Source organism: Leopardus geoffroyi, chromosome B4, assembly GCF_018350155.1.
Source record: "Leopardus geoffroyi isolate Oge1 chromosome B4, O.geoffroyi_Oge1_pat1.0, whole genome shotgun sequence".
Taxonomy (NCBI): domain Eukaryota; kingdom Metazoa; phylum Chordata; class Mammalia; order Carnivora; family Felidae; genus Leopardus; species Leopardus geoffroyi.
This window is the reverse complement of record NC_059341.1, coordinates 81,912,082-81,926,386: the sequence shown is the minus strand read 5'-3', so window position 1 is coordinate 81,926,386 and position 14,305 is coordinate 81,912,082. Positions and strand designations below refer to the sequence as shown.

The 14,305-nt window shown below is 35.8% G+C and overlaps 1 protein-coding gene across 1 annotated transcript; it reads right to left on the bottom strand.

Annotated features, from left to right (window-relative positions):
* Window positions 1-5,626: 5,626 nt before the first annotated feature.
* LOC123591680 (olfactory receptor 9K2-like) lies at window positions 5,627-6,391 on the bottom strand. The gene has a single exon (XM_045466240.1). It carries the CDS (start codon window positions 6,389-6,391, stop codon window positions 5,627-5,629), a length of 765 nt encoding a protein of 254 aa, XP_045322196.1.
* Between the last annotated feature and the right edge of the window lie 7,914 nt (window positions 6,392-14,305).

Below are 14,305 nucleotides of genomic sequence, written 5' to 3'. Positions count from 1 at the left end.
AAAAGCATGGAGGTTAAAGAACACCCTACTAACGAATGAGTGGGTCAACCAGGCAATTAGAGAAGAAATTAAAAAATATATGGAAACAAACGAAAATGAAAATACAACAATCCAAGCGCTTTGGGATGCAGCGAAGGCAGTCCTGAGAGGAAAATACATTGCAATCCAGGCCTATCTCAAGAAACAAGAAAAATCCCAAATACAAAATCTAACAGCACACCTAAAGGAAATAGAAGCAGAACAGCAAAGGCAGCCTAAACCCAGCAGAAAAAGAGAAATAATAAAGATCAGAGCAGAAATAAACAATATAGAGTCTAAAAAAACTGTAGAGCAGATCAACGAAACCAAGAGTTGGTTTTTTGAAAAAATAAACAAAATTGACAAACCTCTAGCCAGGCTTCTCAAAAAGAAAAGGGAGATGACCCAAATAGATAAAATCATGAATGAAAATGGAATTATTACAACCAATCCCTCAGAGATACAAACAATTATCAGGGAATACTATGAAAAATTATATGCCAACAAATTGGACAACCTGGAAGAAATGGACACATTCCTAAACACCCACACACTTCCAAAACTCAATCAGGAGGAAATAGAAAGCTTGAACAGACCCATAACCAGCGAAGAAATTGAATCGGTTATCAAAAATCTCCCAACAAATAAGAGTCCAGGACCAGATGGCTTCCCAGGGGAGTTCTACCAGACATTTAAAGCAGAGATAATACCTATCCTTCTCAAGCTATTCCAAGAAATAGAAAGGGAAGGAAAACTTCCAGGCTCATTCTATGAAGCCAGTATTACTTTGATTCCTAAACCAGACAGAGACCCAGTAAAAAAAAGAGAACTACAGGCCAATATCCCTGATGAATATGGATGCAAAAATTCTCAATAAGATACTAGCAAATTGAATTCAACAGTATATAAAAAGAATTATTCACCATGATCAAGTGGGATTCATTCCTGGGATGCAGGGCTGGTTCAACATTCGCATATCAATTAACATGATACATCACATTAATAAGAGAAAAGATAAGAACTATATGATCCTGTCAATCGATGCAGAAAAGGCCTTTGACAAAATCCAGCACCGTTTCTTAATAAAAACCCTTGAGAAAGTCAGGATAGAAGGAACATACTTAAAGATCATAAAAGCCATTTATGAAAAGCCCACAGCTAACATCATCCTCAATGGGGAAAAACAAAGCTTTTTCCCTGAGATCAGGAACACGACAGGGATGCCCACTCTCATCGCTGTTGTTTAACATAGTGTTGGAAGTTCTAGCATCAGCAATCAGACAACAAAAGGAAATCAAAGGCATCAAAATTGGCAAAGATGAAGTCAAGCTTTCGCTTTTTGCAGATGACATGATATTATACATGGAAAATCCGATAGACTCCACCAAAAGTCTGCTAGAACTGATACATGAATTCAGCAAAGTTGCAGGATACAAAATCAATGTACAGAAATCAGTTGCATTCTTATACACTAACAATGAAGCAACAGAAAGACAAATAAAGAAACTGGTCCCATTCACAATTGCACCAAGAAGCATAAAATACCTAGGAATAAACCTAACCAAAGATGTAAAAGATCTGTATGCTGAAAATTATAGAAAGTTTATGAAGGTAATTGAAGAAGATATAAATAAATGGAAAGACATTCTCTGCTCATGGATTGGAAGAATAAATATTGTCAAAATGTCAATACTACCCAAAGCTATCTACACATTCAATGCAATCCCAATCAAAATTGCACGAGCATTCTTCTCAAAACTAGAACAAGCAATCCTAAAATTCATATGGAACCACAAAAGGCCCCGAATAGCCAAAGGAATTTTGAAGAAGACCAAAGCAGGAGGCATCACAATCCCAGACTTTAGCCTCTACTACAAAGCTGTAATCATCAAGACAGTATGGTATTGGCACAAAAACAGACACATAGACCAATGGAATAGAATAGAAACCCCAGAACTAGACCCACAAACGTATGGCCAACTAATCTTTGACAAAGCAGGAAAGAATATCCAATGGAAAAAAGACAGTCTCTTTAACAAATGGTGCTGGCATGAAAAGATGCTCAACGTCGCTCCTCATCAGGGAAATACAAATCAAAACCACACTCAGACATCACCTCACGCCAGTCAGAGTGGCCAAAATGAACAAATCAGGAGACTATAGATGCTGGCGAGGATGTGGAGAAACGGGAACCCTCTTGCACTGTTGGTGGGAATGCAAACTGGTGCAGCCACTCTGGAAAACAGTGTGGAGGTTCCTCAGAAAATTAAAAATAGACCTACCCTATGACCCAGCAATAGCACTGCTAGGAATTTACCCAAGGGATACAGGAGTACTGATGCATAAGGGGCACTTGTACCCCAATGTTTATAGCAGCACTCTCAACAATAGCCAAATTATGGAAAGAGCCTAAATGTCCATCAACTAATGAATGGATAAAGAAATTGTGGTTTATATACACAATGGAGTACTACATGGCAATGAGAAAGAATGAAATATGGCCCTTTGTAGCAACGTGGATGGAACTGGAAAGTGTGATGCTAAGTGAAATAAGCCATACAGAGAAAGACAGATATCATATGTTTTCACTCTTATGTGGATCCTGAGAAACTCAACAGAAACCCATGGAGGAGGGGAAGGAAAAAAAAAAAAAAAAAAAAGAGGTTAGAGTGGGAGAGAGCCAAAGCATAAGAGACTCTTAAAATCTGAGAACAAACTGAGGGTTGATGGGGGGGTGGGAGGGAGAGGAGGGTGGGTGATGGGTATTGAGGAGGGCACCTTTTGGGATGAGCACTGGGTATTGTATGGAAACCAATTTGACAATAAAAAGTATTAGAACTAAAAAAAAAAAAAAAAAGAATAGCATAGTCCAATATAATCCAATATTACAACACTTTACAATATTTAATCAGTTCAGTTTCTCCAATCACTATAATAATTTAAATCTCATAATAAGAAGTTGAAACTTTCCAAAGTTAAGACAATGAAGCAAGCTCTTGGTGCTTCCCCACAGATGCTTAATGTAGTCATTTAAATTTAATATCAGTTAGTCAACTTTAATATAAGTAAGTTAATGAAGTTTCAAACAGCGCTTAAAATGACTTGCAACTATCTGAATCATGACAGATGTCAGCATGCTGAATGTCAGCATTCTGACAATAGAAAATATTATTATAAATGAACTCACCAAAGTTCTGCCTCATTACACTAAACATTAAGTAAGCATTAACAGCACATAGCATTTAAAGACCAAATGCAGCACATTGTTATAGGACAACCAATATATGTGCATGTCCAAAAACTAGTAACCAGGGAAGACGAATCATCACACATAAGAGTGTTTAAGGTGTCTAATGTAATCTTCAGCCTCTTAAGATCATGTGAATATTAAAAGATTTCTCTATGTGGATTTTTAGGTACAGTTTTAAAGACCCCTCAAAATAACAACATGATGTACATGTTGTGGAATATAACCTGCAAAGTCCCTTGGTTGTGGCGGTGTTTCATTAACATTCCATGCAACATTGAAAAATAAAAGACATGCCAACAAAGGCCAACAAAATGTTGATAAGACATTGCGATGTTTTGATGGAATTTTGATGGCATAAGTAACAAGACAGGTATAAATTAGGCTCCACTTTTCAAATAAGTCCTGTGAACCCAGGAACATTAGCAAGGAAAATGTTTATGGCAATTGAAAGAAAATTATAGAGACCTTATTTAGCACCTTTTAAAGCATTCTGCCTTGGTTTTCAACTTTCCCAGATTCCTTCAAGCATATGAAGCGGTTCCAGCAATGCCACTCGTGAGGTTATGTTTTGGAATACTGCTGTTATGACTATAAAACAGGATATACAATCAACCAGACTAAAAACTAAAGCAAACAAATCCAGGCTGTATTCTAATCCAATATTCAAATCTTTTTCCCAACACTCTTTAGTGACTCACACTTATTAGATCTACCACAGAGTGACATTCTAATACTAATGGGCATCTAGTGGAAATAAGTAAAATCTAAGCCTACTTATTAATTCCAGACTAATAACAACCAATGCCAACAGTCACTTTCCCAAGGATGATCTGGATTCCTATTTCTCTCTCAAATGATGTTTTTCTGAATATCATTTAAACAGTAGCATACGAATACCAAGAAAAATGGTAGATTCATTCACAAGTTTAGGGAGGAGGGAATAAATACAACTTTGATTTCTAAAATCAATCACTTTGCCTCTCTCCTTTTATTTCCTAAATAAAAAACTTATTTATCAAGTCTCTTACCCTAATAAACATTAACCCATAAAGATGCTTGCCATTGTACATTCATCATAGGAGGCTTTTTACATAAACAAAACCAGAAAAAAAGAGACCTGATAAAATATCAATATTTTATATTAGGTTGAGTTTGTGTCTGTTTTATATAGACTGGAATTAAGCACTGTAACTGTTTGGCTGAAGTATTATTTATATCAGTTGTAAAATCAGTAACTCTGACATGAATTTCTCCATAACTTGGCCTCCCTCGACATCTTGATAACATTTTAAAATTACCCTATATCAAATTAATCCAAACACTCTCATGCATAGACAGAATAACACACATATGCATGCACACACATATACTTTAAGTAATCATAGTTATTATTGTAAGGATTGTGATTTTTTTTAACAGATTTTCAAGCTGACTTTATTTCTATATGGCGCTTTTACTAGTTGCATAGTCACTACCAATGATTTGTATTATCCAAATGATACAGGGCATCAGCTGTAAAATACCATAAGCATCCTAAAATATGCTCACAGTATTAGAGTGAAGTAGGGATGACCATCGCATTCAAAGAAAACCAAACAAAATGTCGTAATTTACCAAATCACTACAATTTCCCCTTGTTCCCTCTTTGGTCCCTTCAATTCAACAAGGATCGCTGGCTATTCTACCTTTCCATTTTTTTTTGTTATCTTATTTTCATGCACTCACATCTTTGGAATGACATTAAAAACAAAACACAGAATTAGCATTTATACTGAATATATTTGCATATAAAACCTGGTCACACAGTTTCTAAGTTAATCGTACTAGGTATTTTCTGTATTTCAATTTTACTTAGGTATACAGGGAAGAGAAACATTAAAATTCTATACTTCCCCATTTGCATAACATATTAATGCCTGGAAACTAAGAAATATATAACTCCTTGTAGAAATATGCCAATGTTCATGGGTGTCCAGAATTTTCATATTTAACATTGCCTCGAGGAAATGTGAATAAGTTATTTGGAGCATTCTTTATGGGAAATTATTAATGCTGTGGAATAAAAGAGTTAACATGCTTTGTTTTGTTTTGTCTTTTAATCAGCCTGAACTTTAAATGTCTGAGTCTAGAAGATCAAGCAGACAAAATCAATTGGTACAAGAAACAGTAAAACAAGTGGAAGCAGATTTAAAGTAAAACTTTTTCTTCCACAGGACTTTTCTCATGGCATCTTAACACCCTTATTTCTCAGAGTAGATTAAAGGGTTCAGCATAGGTGTGAACAAAATGTAACATACTGAAGCCACTTTACAAAGTTTAAAGTTATTGGGAGGTGTGAAATTGACAAAGGAAATAGTCTCAGAGCAAACTTATGATCCCCAGGTGGTAATTGCAAGTGGAGAAGGCTCTCTTCCTCCCTTCACTGGAGTGCATCTTTAAAACTACAGACACAATATACATGTAACATACCACAATAACAACTATTGTGGGCAAAATAATGAGGACAGTCAGACTGAATGACACCATCTTATTCATAAAGATATTGGAACAGGAGATCTTCTCAACTGGGTTTGAATCACAATAGAAGTGATCAATGACTCGGGAAGCACAGAAAGACATTGAGAATGTTACACTGATTTGAAGGATGGAACTGACCCAGCCACAGAGATAGGAACCAGCCACCAACTGGATACAGAGGCTTCTTGACATGCGGACAGTGTAGAGGAGTGGATTGCAGATGGCGATGAAGCGGTCATAGGCCATGGCTGCCAAGACAGAGGCCTCGGTGACCATGAAAAATGCATAAAGAAACAATCGAGTCACACAACCTTCAAAGGATATGGTCTTTTTGTGAGATAGGGTGTTGACCACAGCTTTGGGTACAATAACAGTGAAGTAGGAGAGGTCAATGATGAGCAGATTGCCTAGGAAGAAATACTTTGGTGTGTTCAGCCGGGGATCAATCACAATGATGTCAGTCATGCTCAGGTTCCGCAGAAGGACCATCCCATAAACAATCAGGAATAGTTGGAAAAGGAGACTGTGAAGCTCTGGACAGACCCTGAAGCCTACAAGAATGAAGTCAGTCACTTCTGAGTGGTTGTCTCCTCCCTTACCACCCATGGCAAATTCTATTTCTCTATTATCACGTATAACACTTCACATTAAAAGAAACCTGATAGATGAAAAAACATCTTCATATTCATCACCCCATTAAGTTTACACAGATGACTCTGTAATTGTTAGATGTCATTTGTGATTTCAAACATTAAAATCTGATAAACTCCTCATAGTAAGAAAAAGACACTTCCTTGAATTTATCACTTAGTGTTTATTTTTCTCATAATAATATTTTGCTTCATTACAGTATAAAAATAAGTAAATGTAAGACAAAGAAGCTAAAAGTACATTTCAAGATAATATGAATTTTCTACCAAAAAAAAAGAAAAACCCACAAAAAACAAAAAAACAAAAAACCCTCTTACAAGTACAGGTAAATTTCTAAAGGCCCAATTGTCTCATCTAGAGATCTTTTAAAGTGCAATCTGCCTTCAACTTCTGGAAATAGTCTAATTTTATTTAAGTGCAAAACTAAAATGTGAGTGATGCCTTATATATTTTATCCTGTGAAGTTTATTAACACTGTATTTTTTCCACATAAATCTGTCAAGAAATTCATGTCATCTCAAACTTTTCTAGATTTGAGAAAAAATTAAAACTTCAAAATAAGGAACCAATAAAAAAAGGTCAACTGTGTAAAAGAATAGATTAGATAGCAAAGTTTATTGATTAGATAGCAAAGTTTATTGATGGTTGAAGCTCACTAGTATTAAGAGTAAATATTTGGGGGGCGCCTGGGTGGCTCAGTTGGTTAAGTGTCCAACATCAGCTCAAGTCATGATCTCACAGTTGGTGGGTTTGAGCCCCGTGTGGGGCTCTGTGCTGTCAGTTCAGAGCCTGGAGCCTGCTTCAAATTTTTGTCTCCCTCTCTCTCTCTCTGTCCCTCCCCTGCTCATGCTCTGTGTCTCTCTCCTTGAAAAATAAATAAGCATTAAGAAAAGCATTTTGAAATGCAAGGAAAATATCTTTTAGACATGTAGGAAATGTTCTTGGCTGTCTTATTATATATCTAAAATAGGTGTGATTCCTTTTTAATTATTCTTACCTAAACTTATATTGTTTTTCTATGTTATGAACTTTTCCATGGAAAACTTCAGAGGTCCAAATTCTTTTTATTGCAATCTAGAAAAGAAAATGCATTTAAGAAATAAAAACTATCAGGGTGCCTGGGTGGTTCAGTCAGTTGAGCATCTGAGTTTGGCTCAGGTCATGATCTCATGGTTCATGAGTTCGAGCCCCACATCAGTATCTGTGCTGACAGCATGGAGCCTGGGGCCTGCTTGGGATTCTGTGTCTCCCTCTCTCTCCGCCCCTCCCCCGTTAGAACTCTCTCTCTCCTCTCTCTCTCTCTGTCTCAAAAATAAGTAAACCTTAGAAAATTAAATAAATAAATAAATAAATAAATCTATCAATGACAATGCCAAAATTAAACATCTCAAATAATGTTTAATCCCCAAGAAAATAACAACCTCCTTAAGCACAACATGACTATATTTTTTGTTGGTGGCATTGCCTACAGAGCCATAAGTTTTATTACCTATTATTAAAGCTTGCTCTTTCTTTAGTATAATTTTGTTTGAAAACCTGTTGTGTCTGTCTTCCGGAACACCAATGAACATGATGGACTAGGAATCTCCTTGGCTCCCTTAGAGAATTACTGGTATTTCTCTACCAAAATTAAAGTACGTGCCAATAGATCTATGAAATCAAGCTGCACGAAAATTTCTGCCTCCATGCTGACATGTTTTGCAAACCTTTGAATGAAGATGGGAGCAAAATGGAAATTTAAGAACAGTAACAAGATTTCCCAGTCTGTGACAACCTGCAAAAATAGTAGCAGCTAAAATCCACGGTAGCGGTAGTTTTTTCCAATCCTGTGAAACTATTTCAGAAAATAGCAGCATGAAGTTTTTTTGAAGTTTGTAGGAAACAGTCCCCCTGAGAGAGGACTGAAAATAAGTTAATTACAATTTCTTAATGAGGGCAAACTCCAGGGTCATCCCATGAGGGCTACAGGAGGAGTGAACATTCAGTATTATTTCTTAACCTGTTAAATACTCTTGGGACAATTACAAAATTATTTTGTACAAGACTCCTTGTTAGAAAGTATTTTTCTTTACAGTAAGCTAAAGTTTACTTCTCTGGAACTCTTATCAGTCTGATTGGCAGAGGCTTTAGCCAAATTTAAGGTAGGACATTGACTATCTCTACTTGATCCTCTAAATGACATCCTTTCAAAATTTAAAAAGACAGATACACTCTTGACCCATAGTTTTCTCATTTCTGGATTTATTGTCTTTATTTTTTTATTAAGTTGTCCCTTCAAACTGCTATTAGGTGATTTTTATCCTGCCAGTATCTCTGTCAAATAATCCACTGTCAACGTTTGACATCACTCTTCCTATAAACTATCTCCTTGAAATGTCACTCTCTACTTGCAATTTATACTTCTTTTAAGGCATATAAGACTGAAAAATTTTTTCACATGTTGCCTCATATTCATCTTGCAGTCAAGGGCAACCTTTTTCTTTCCTTTGTTCTGTTTTGGCCTTATGTGAATTGCTTCTAAGCCAGATGTTCCTCGTCTTGTTCTGTGGATTTTTCCTACACCTTCTTTTTCCACACACCAGTTAGCAGTATTTTATTTTATTTTTTTTTAATTTTTTTTTTCAACGTTTATTTATTTTTGGGACAGAGAGAGACAGAGCATGAACGGGGGAGGGGCAGAGAGAGAGGGAGACACAGAATCGGAAACAGGCTCCAGGCTCTGAGCCATCAGCCCAGAGCCCGACGCGGGGCTCGAACTCACAGACCGCGAGATCGTGACCTGGCTGAAGTCGGACGCTTAACCGACTGCGCCACCCAGGCGCCCCAGCAGTGTTTTATACTCAACCTCTTTTTATATTTTAGTCTGTTGGATGTAGCCTAGATTCCTATGTTATAAAAGTCAGTTCTAATACATTTGTGGATCCTCTACTATTACACAAATGGAAGTTATATCATACAGACTTCTACATTTTCACTGAAATAATTTTGGTACAGAAAAAAATCAAGATTTCTTAGTAAAGACCCCCTCCAGATTTATGAAGATCCATTAATTAATTTTAAAAATGTGCACTTCATAAATCACTGTAAATGTTGCCTTTTTTCACAGACTCTAAAATATCTCATTAAAATAAAAACTCAGTATATGATAATCTTCTGAATATTACCTTAATCAGAAAAAAGTTTCAGTTCACTTCTCCTGATTCCGGACTCACCAAACAACTTTGTGAAATCTAAGAAGATATCAGGGCAAATTATCAGATATAGTCCCAGCCTTGTGATATGTATTCAGAACTACAAAATTAATATATAAAATAACCTTATATGTGTTAGTCAGTTGGTCTGTGGATAGGCTCAATAGTCATCTCAGAAACTGTTCATATGTGTGAGTTGAATATCATAGTTCTAATTCATAAAGCAGAGAATCCAGAGGTTTTCACAATCTAGTTTCATGTATTAGTTTTAATAATCTGGGTCCATAATGTATATTTCCAGCTTCAAGTCTTACCTTTTCATCTCCTTAAACTTATACTCAGTTTCCATAACACTTGAATAGATCTTGAAGTTTCATGACTCCCCAATGTTACTCTTGCCTTTCTTTGTTCCCTGAATATCTCTTACCTCACTTCTATACTGAAATTACTTGTTAATACCATCATAAATACGTCTAAACTCTTCCCTTCACATATTCATTTACCACCATTACTTAAAATGCCATGGTTAATTTGAATTTTGTGTACAGAATGTAAAACCTAAGTGCCTATGTGGATGTCCTAACGATGTCAAACAAACTCATGCCAATCCCTCTTTCAATCCTGACTTAATGTCATACAAGTGAATAGTCAAGACAAGAGGAAACACAAAGAATAATTACTTGTCTCCCAAAGTAATGGATTTTTATCAATGATAAAAGTCATGAAAAATCATGAAAAAAAATTTAGACTGTATAGAGTGAAACCAAGAAATCATCTTGATGGAAACACCAGTGATGAGACAAATACACTTGTACAAAAGATGAAATTATGTTACTCTTAGGTGCTTACCTTGTCAAATATTAAACACAGAGGTCTAGCTTCCTCTCCTTCTCATCCAACACACACATGCACACACACACACACACACACACACACACTACATTTGCTAATGGTGACAACTTTTTTTCAGTGTTTATTTTGTCCCATTATTTTGCTTGCCTTTTTCAGAGGTTTATATATATTTGTACTCTTTTGTGTTTTATTTTTTATTTTTTGTAGTTTCAAGTTTTTATTTAAATTCCAGTCAGTTAACAGAGTGTAGTATTAGTTTCAGGTGTAGAATTTAGTGATTCTTCACTTACATACAACACCCAGTGCTCATCACAAGATGCATTCCTTAATACCCGTCACCTATTTAACCCATCCCCCACAAACTTCCCCTCTGGTAACCATCAGTTTGTTCTCTATACTTAAGAGTCTGTTTTATGGTTTGCCTCTCTCTCTCTCTCTCTCTCTCTCTGTCTTTGTTTCTCTATGTTCATCTGTTTTGTTTCTTAAATTCCACATATGAGTGAAATCATATGGTATTTGTCTTTCTCTGAATGACTTATTATGCTTAGCACAATACACTCTAGCTCCATCCACATGATTGCAAGTGGAAAGATTTCATTCTTTTAGTTGGCTGAGTAATATTCCATTTTGAGTGTGTGTGTGTGTGTGTGTGTGTGTGTGTGTTCCTTTTCCATTCATCAGTTGATGAACATTTGGACTCTTTCTACAATTTGGCTATTGTTGATAATGGTGCTGTAAACATTGGGGTGCACGTGTCCCTCAAATCAGTATTTTTATATCCTTTGGGTAGATACCTAGGTATTTATAATTGCTGGGTCGTAGGGTAGTTTTATTTTTAACTTTTTGAGGAACCTCCATGCTGTTCTCCAGAGTGGGTGCACAGTTTGCATTCCCACCAAGAGTGTAAGAGGGTTCCCCTTTCTCCACATCCTCGCCAACATCTGTTGTTTCCTGTGTTCTTAACTTTAGCCATTCTGACAGGCGTGAAGGGATATCTCATTGTAGTTTTGATGTGCATTTCCCTGAATATGAGTGATGTTGAGCATCTTTTCTTGTATCTGGTGGCCATCTGGATGTCTTCTTTAGAAAAATGTCCATTCATGTCTTCTACCTATTTCTTAACTGTACTATTTGGACTTTGGATGTTCAATTTTATAAGTTTATATATTTTGGATAGTAACCCTTAACCAGATATGTCATCTGCAGATATCTTCTCCAATTCAAAAGGTTGCCTTTTAATTTTGTTGACTGTTTCCTTCACTGTGCAGAAGCTTTGTATCTTGATGAGGTCCCACTGGTTAATTTTTGCTTTTGATACCCTTTTCTCAGGAGACACGTCTAGTAAGAACTTGCTTTGGTTGATTCCAAGAGGTTATTGCCTGTGTTCTCCTCTAGAGTTTTGATGGTTTCCTGTCTCACATTTATATCTTTCATCCCTTTTGAATTTATTTTTGTGTATGATGTAAGGAAGTGGTCCAGTTTCATTCTTCTGGATGTTGCTGTCTAGTTTTCCCAACACAATTTGTTGAGGAAACTGGGTTTTTTCCACTGGATATTCTTTCCTGCTTTGTTGAAGATTAATTAACTATATAGCTGTGGGTCCATTTCTTGGTTTCTTTTCTGTTCCATCGATCTATGTGTCTGTTTTCTTAAGAGTACCATACTGTCTTTATCACTGGAGCTTTGTAATATAACTTGAAATCTGGAATTGTTATACCTCCAGTTTTGCATTTTTTTTAAAGATTTTTTTGGCTTTCTTATGTGCTTCCATACAAATTTCAGGATTGGTTGTTCTGGCTCTTTGAAAAATGTTGGTGGTATTTTGGTAGGGATTGCATTAAATGTGTATATCGCTTTGGGTAGTAGGTATTCTAACAAATTTTTTTTTCTTCCAATCCATGAGCATGGAATGTTTTTCCATTTCTTTGCATCATCCTTGGTTTCTTTCATCGGTGTTTTATAGTTTTCAGAGTACAGATCTTTCACTTTTTTGGTTAGGTTTACTCATAAGTATCTTATAGTTTTTGATGCAATTGTAAATGGGACTAACTTCTTGATATCTCCTTCTGCTGCTTCATTATTGGTGTATAGAAATGGAACAGATATCTCTACATTGATTTTGTATCCTGCGACTTTCCTTATTTCATGTATCAGTTATAACAATACTTTGGTGACAGTCCTTTGGGTTTTCCACATAGAATAAAATGTTGTCTGGGAATAGTGAAAGTTTGATTTCTTCCGTGCTGATTCGGATGCCTTTTATTTCTTTTGTTGTCTTATTGCTGAGACTAGGACTTCAAGTACTATGTTAAATAACAGTGGTGAGAATATACATCCCTGTCTTGTTCCTGACCTTAAAGTAAAAGCTCTAAGGTTTTCCTATTGGGGATGATATCAGCTGCGAGTTTTTCATAAGTGGTCTTTATGATGTTCAGGTATATTCCCTCAATCCCTACTTTGTTGAGGAGTTTTATTTAGAATGGAAGCTATATTTTATCAAATTCTCTTTCTACATCTATTGAGAGGATCATAATGTTCTTCACCTTTCTTTAATTAATGTGGTATATCACTGATTGATTTGCAAACATTGAACTACCATTGCAACCCAGGAATAAATCCCACTTGACTGTGGTGAATGATTCTTTGAATGTACTATTGGATTTGATTTGCTACCATTTTGTTAAGAATTTTTGCATCCATGTTCATCAGAGATATTGGTTGGTAGTTCTCTTTCTTAGTGGGTTTTTGATGGTTTTGGATTTAGGGTAATTCTAGCTTCATAGAATGAGTTTGGAAGTTTTTCTTATATTATATATTAACTTTAAATGGTAGATATTGGGGTGCCTGGGTGACTCAGTCAGTTAAGCATCCAACTTCGGCTCAGGTCATGATCTCACAGCTCATGGGTTCGAGCCCTGCATCGGGCTCTGTGCTGACAGCTTAGAGCCTGGAGCCTGCTTCAAATTCTGTGTGTGTGTGTGTGTGTGTGTGTGTGTGTGTGTCTTTATTCTTCCCCCACTCTCATGCTCTGTCTTTCTCGCTCCTTCAAAACTAAATAAAAACAATTTAAAAAATTTAAATAGTTGGTATAAATAAATAAATAAATAAATAAATAAATAAATAATATTTTGTAGAATTCTCCTGGGAAGCCATCTGGCGCTGGACTTTTGACTCGTGGGAGATTTTTGATTACTGATTCAATTTCTTTGCTGGTTATTGGTCTGTTCCAGTGTTCTATTTCCTCCTGTTTCAGTTTTGGTAATTTATTTGTTTCTAGGAATTTATCTATTTCTTCCAGATAGCCCAATTTGTTTGCATAAAATTGTTCATAATGTTCTCTTATAATTACTTTTACTTTTGTGGTGTTGGTTGTGATTTCTCCTCTCTGGTGATCTTATTTATTTTGATACTTTCCTCTTTCTTTTTGATAAATCTGGCTAGGGGTTTATCAATTTCATTAATTTTTTCAAAGAACCCGCTCCTGTTTTCATTGATCTGTTCTATTGTTGTTTTTTGTTTGTTTGTTTCTATATCATTTATTTCTGCTGAAATCTTTATTATTTCTCTTCTGATGGCTTTAGGCTTCATTTGTTGTTCTTCTAGGTTCTTTAGGTGTAAGGTTAGGTTGTGTGTTTGAGACTTCTTGCTTCTGAATGTAGGTCTGTTTTGCTTATAGTTCCCTCTTATGACTGCTTTTGCTGTATCCCAAAGGTTTTGGATTGTTGTGCTTTTCATTTGTTTGCATATATTTCTTTTTATTTCTTCTTTAATTCCCGATTAACTCGTTCATTTTTTAGTAGAATGTTTTTTAGTACCCATGTATTTG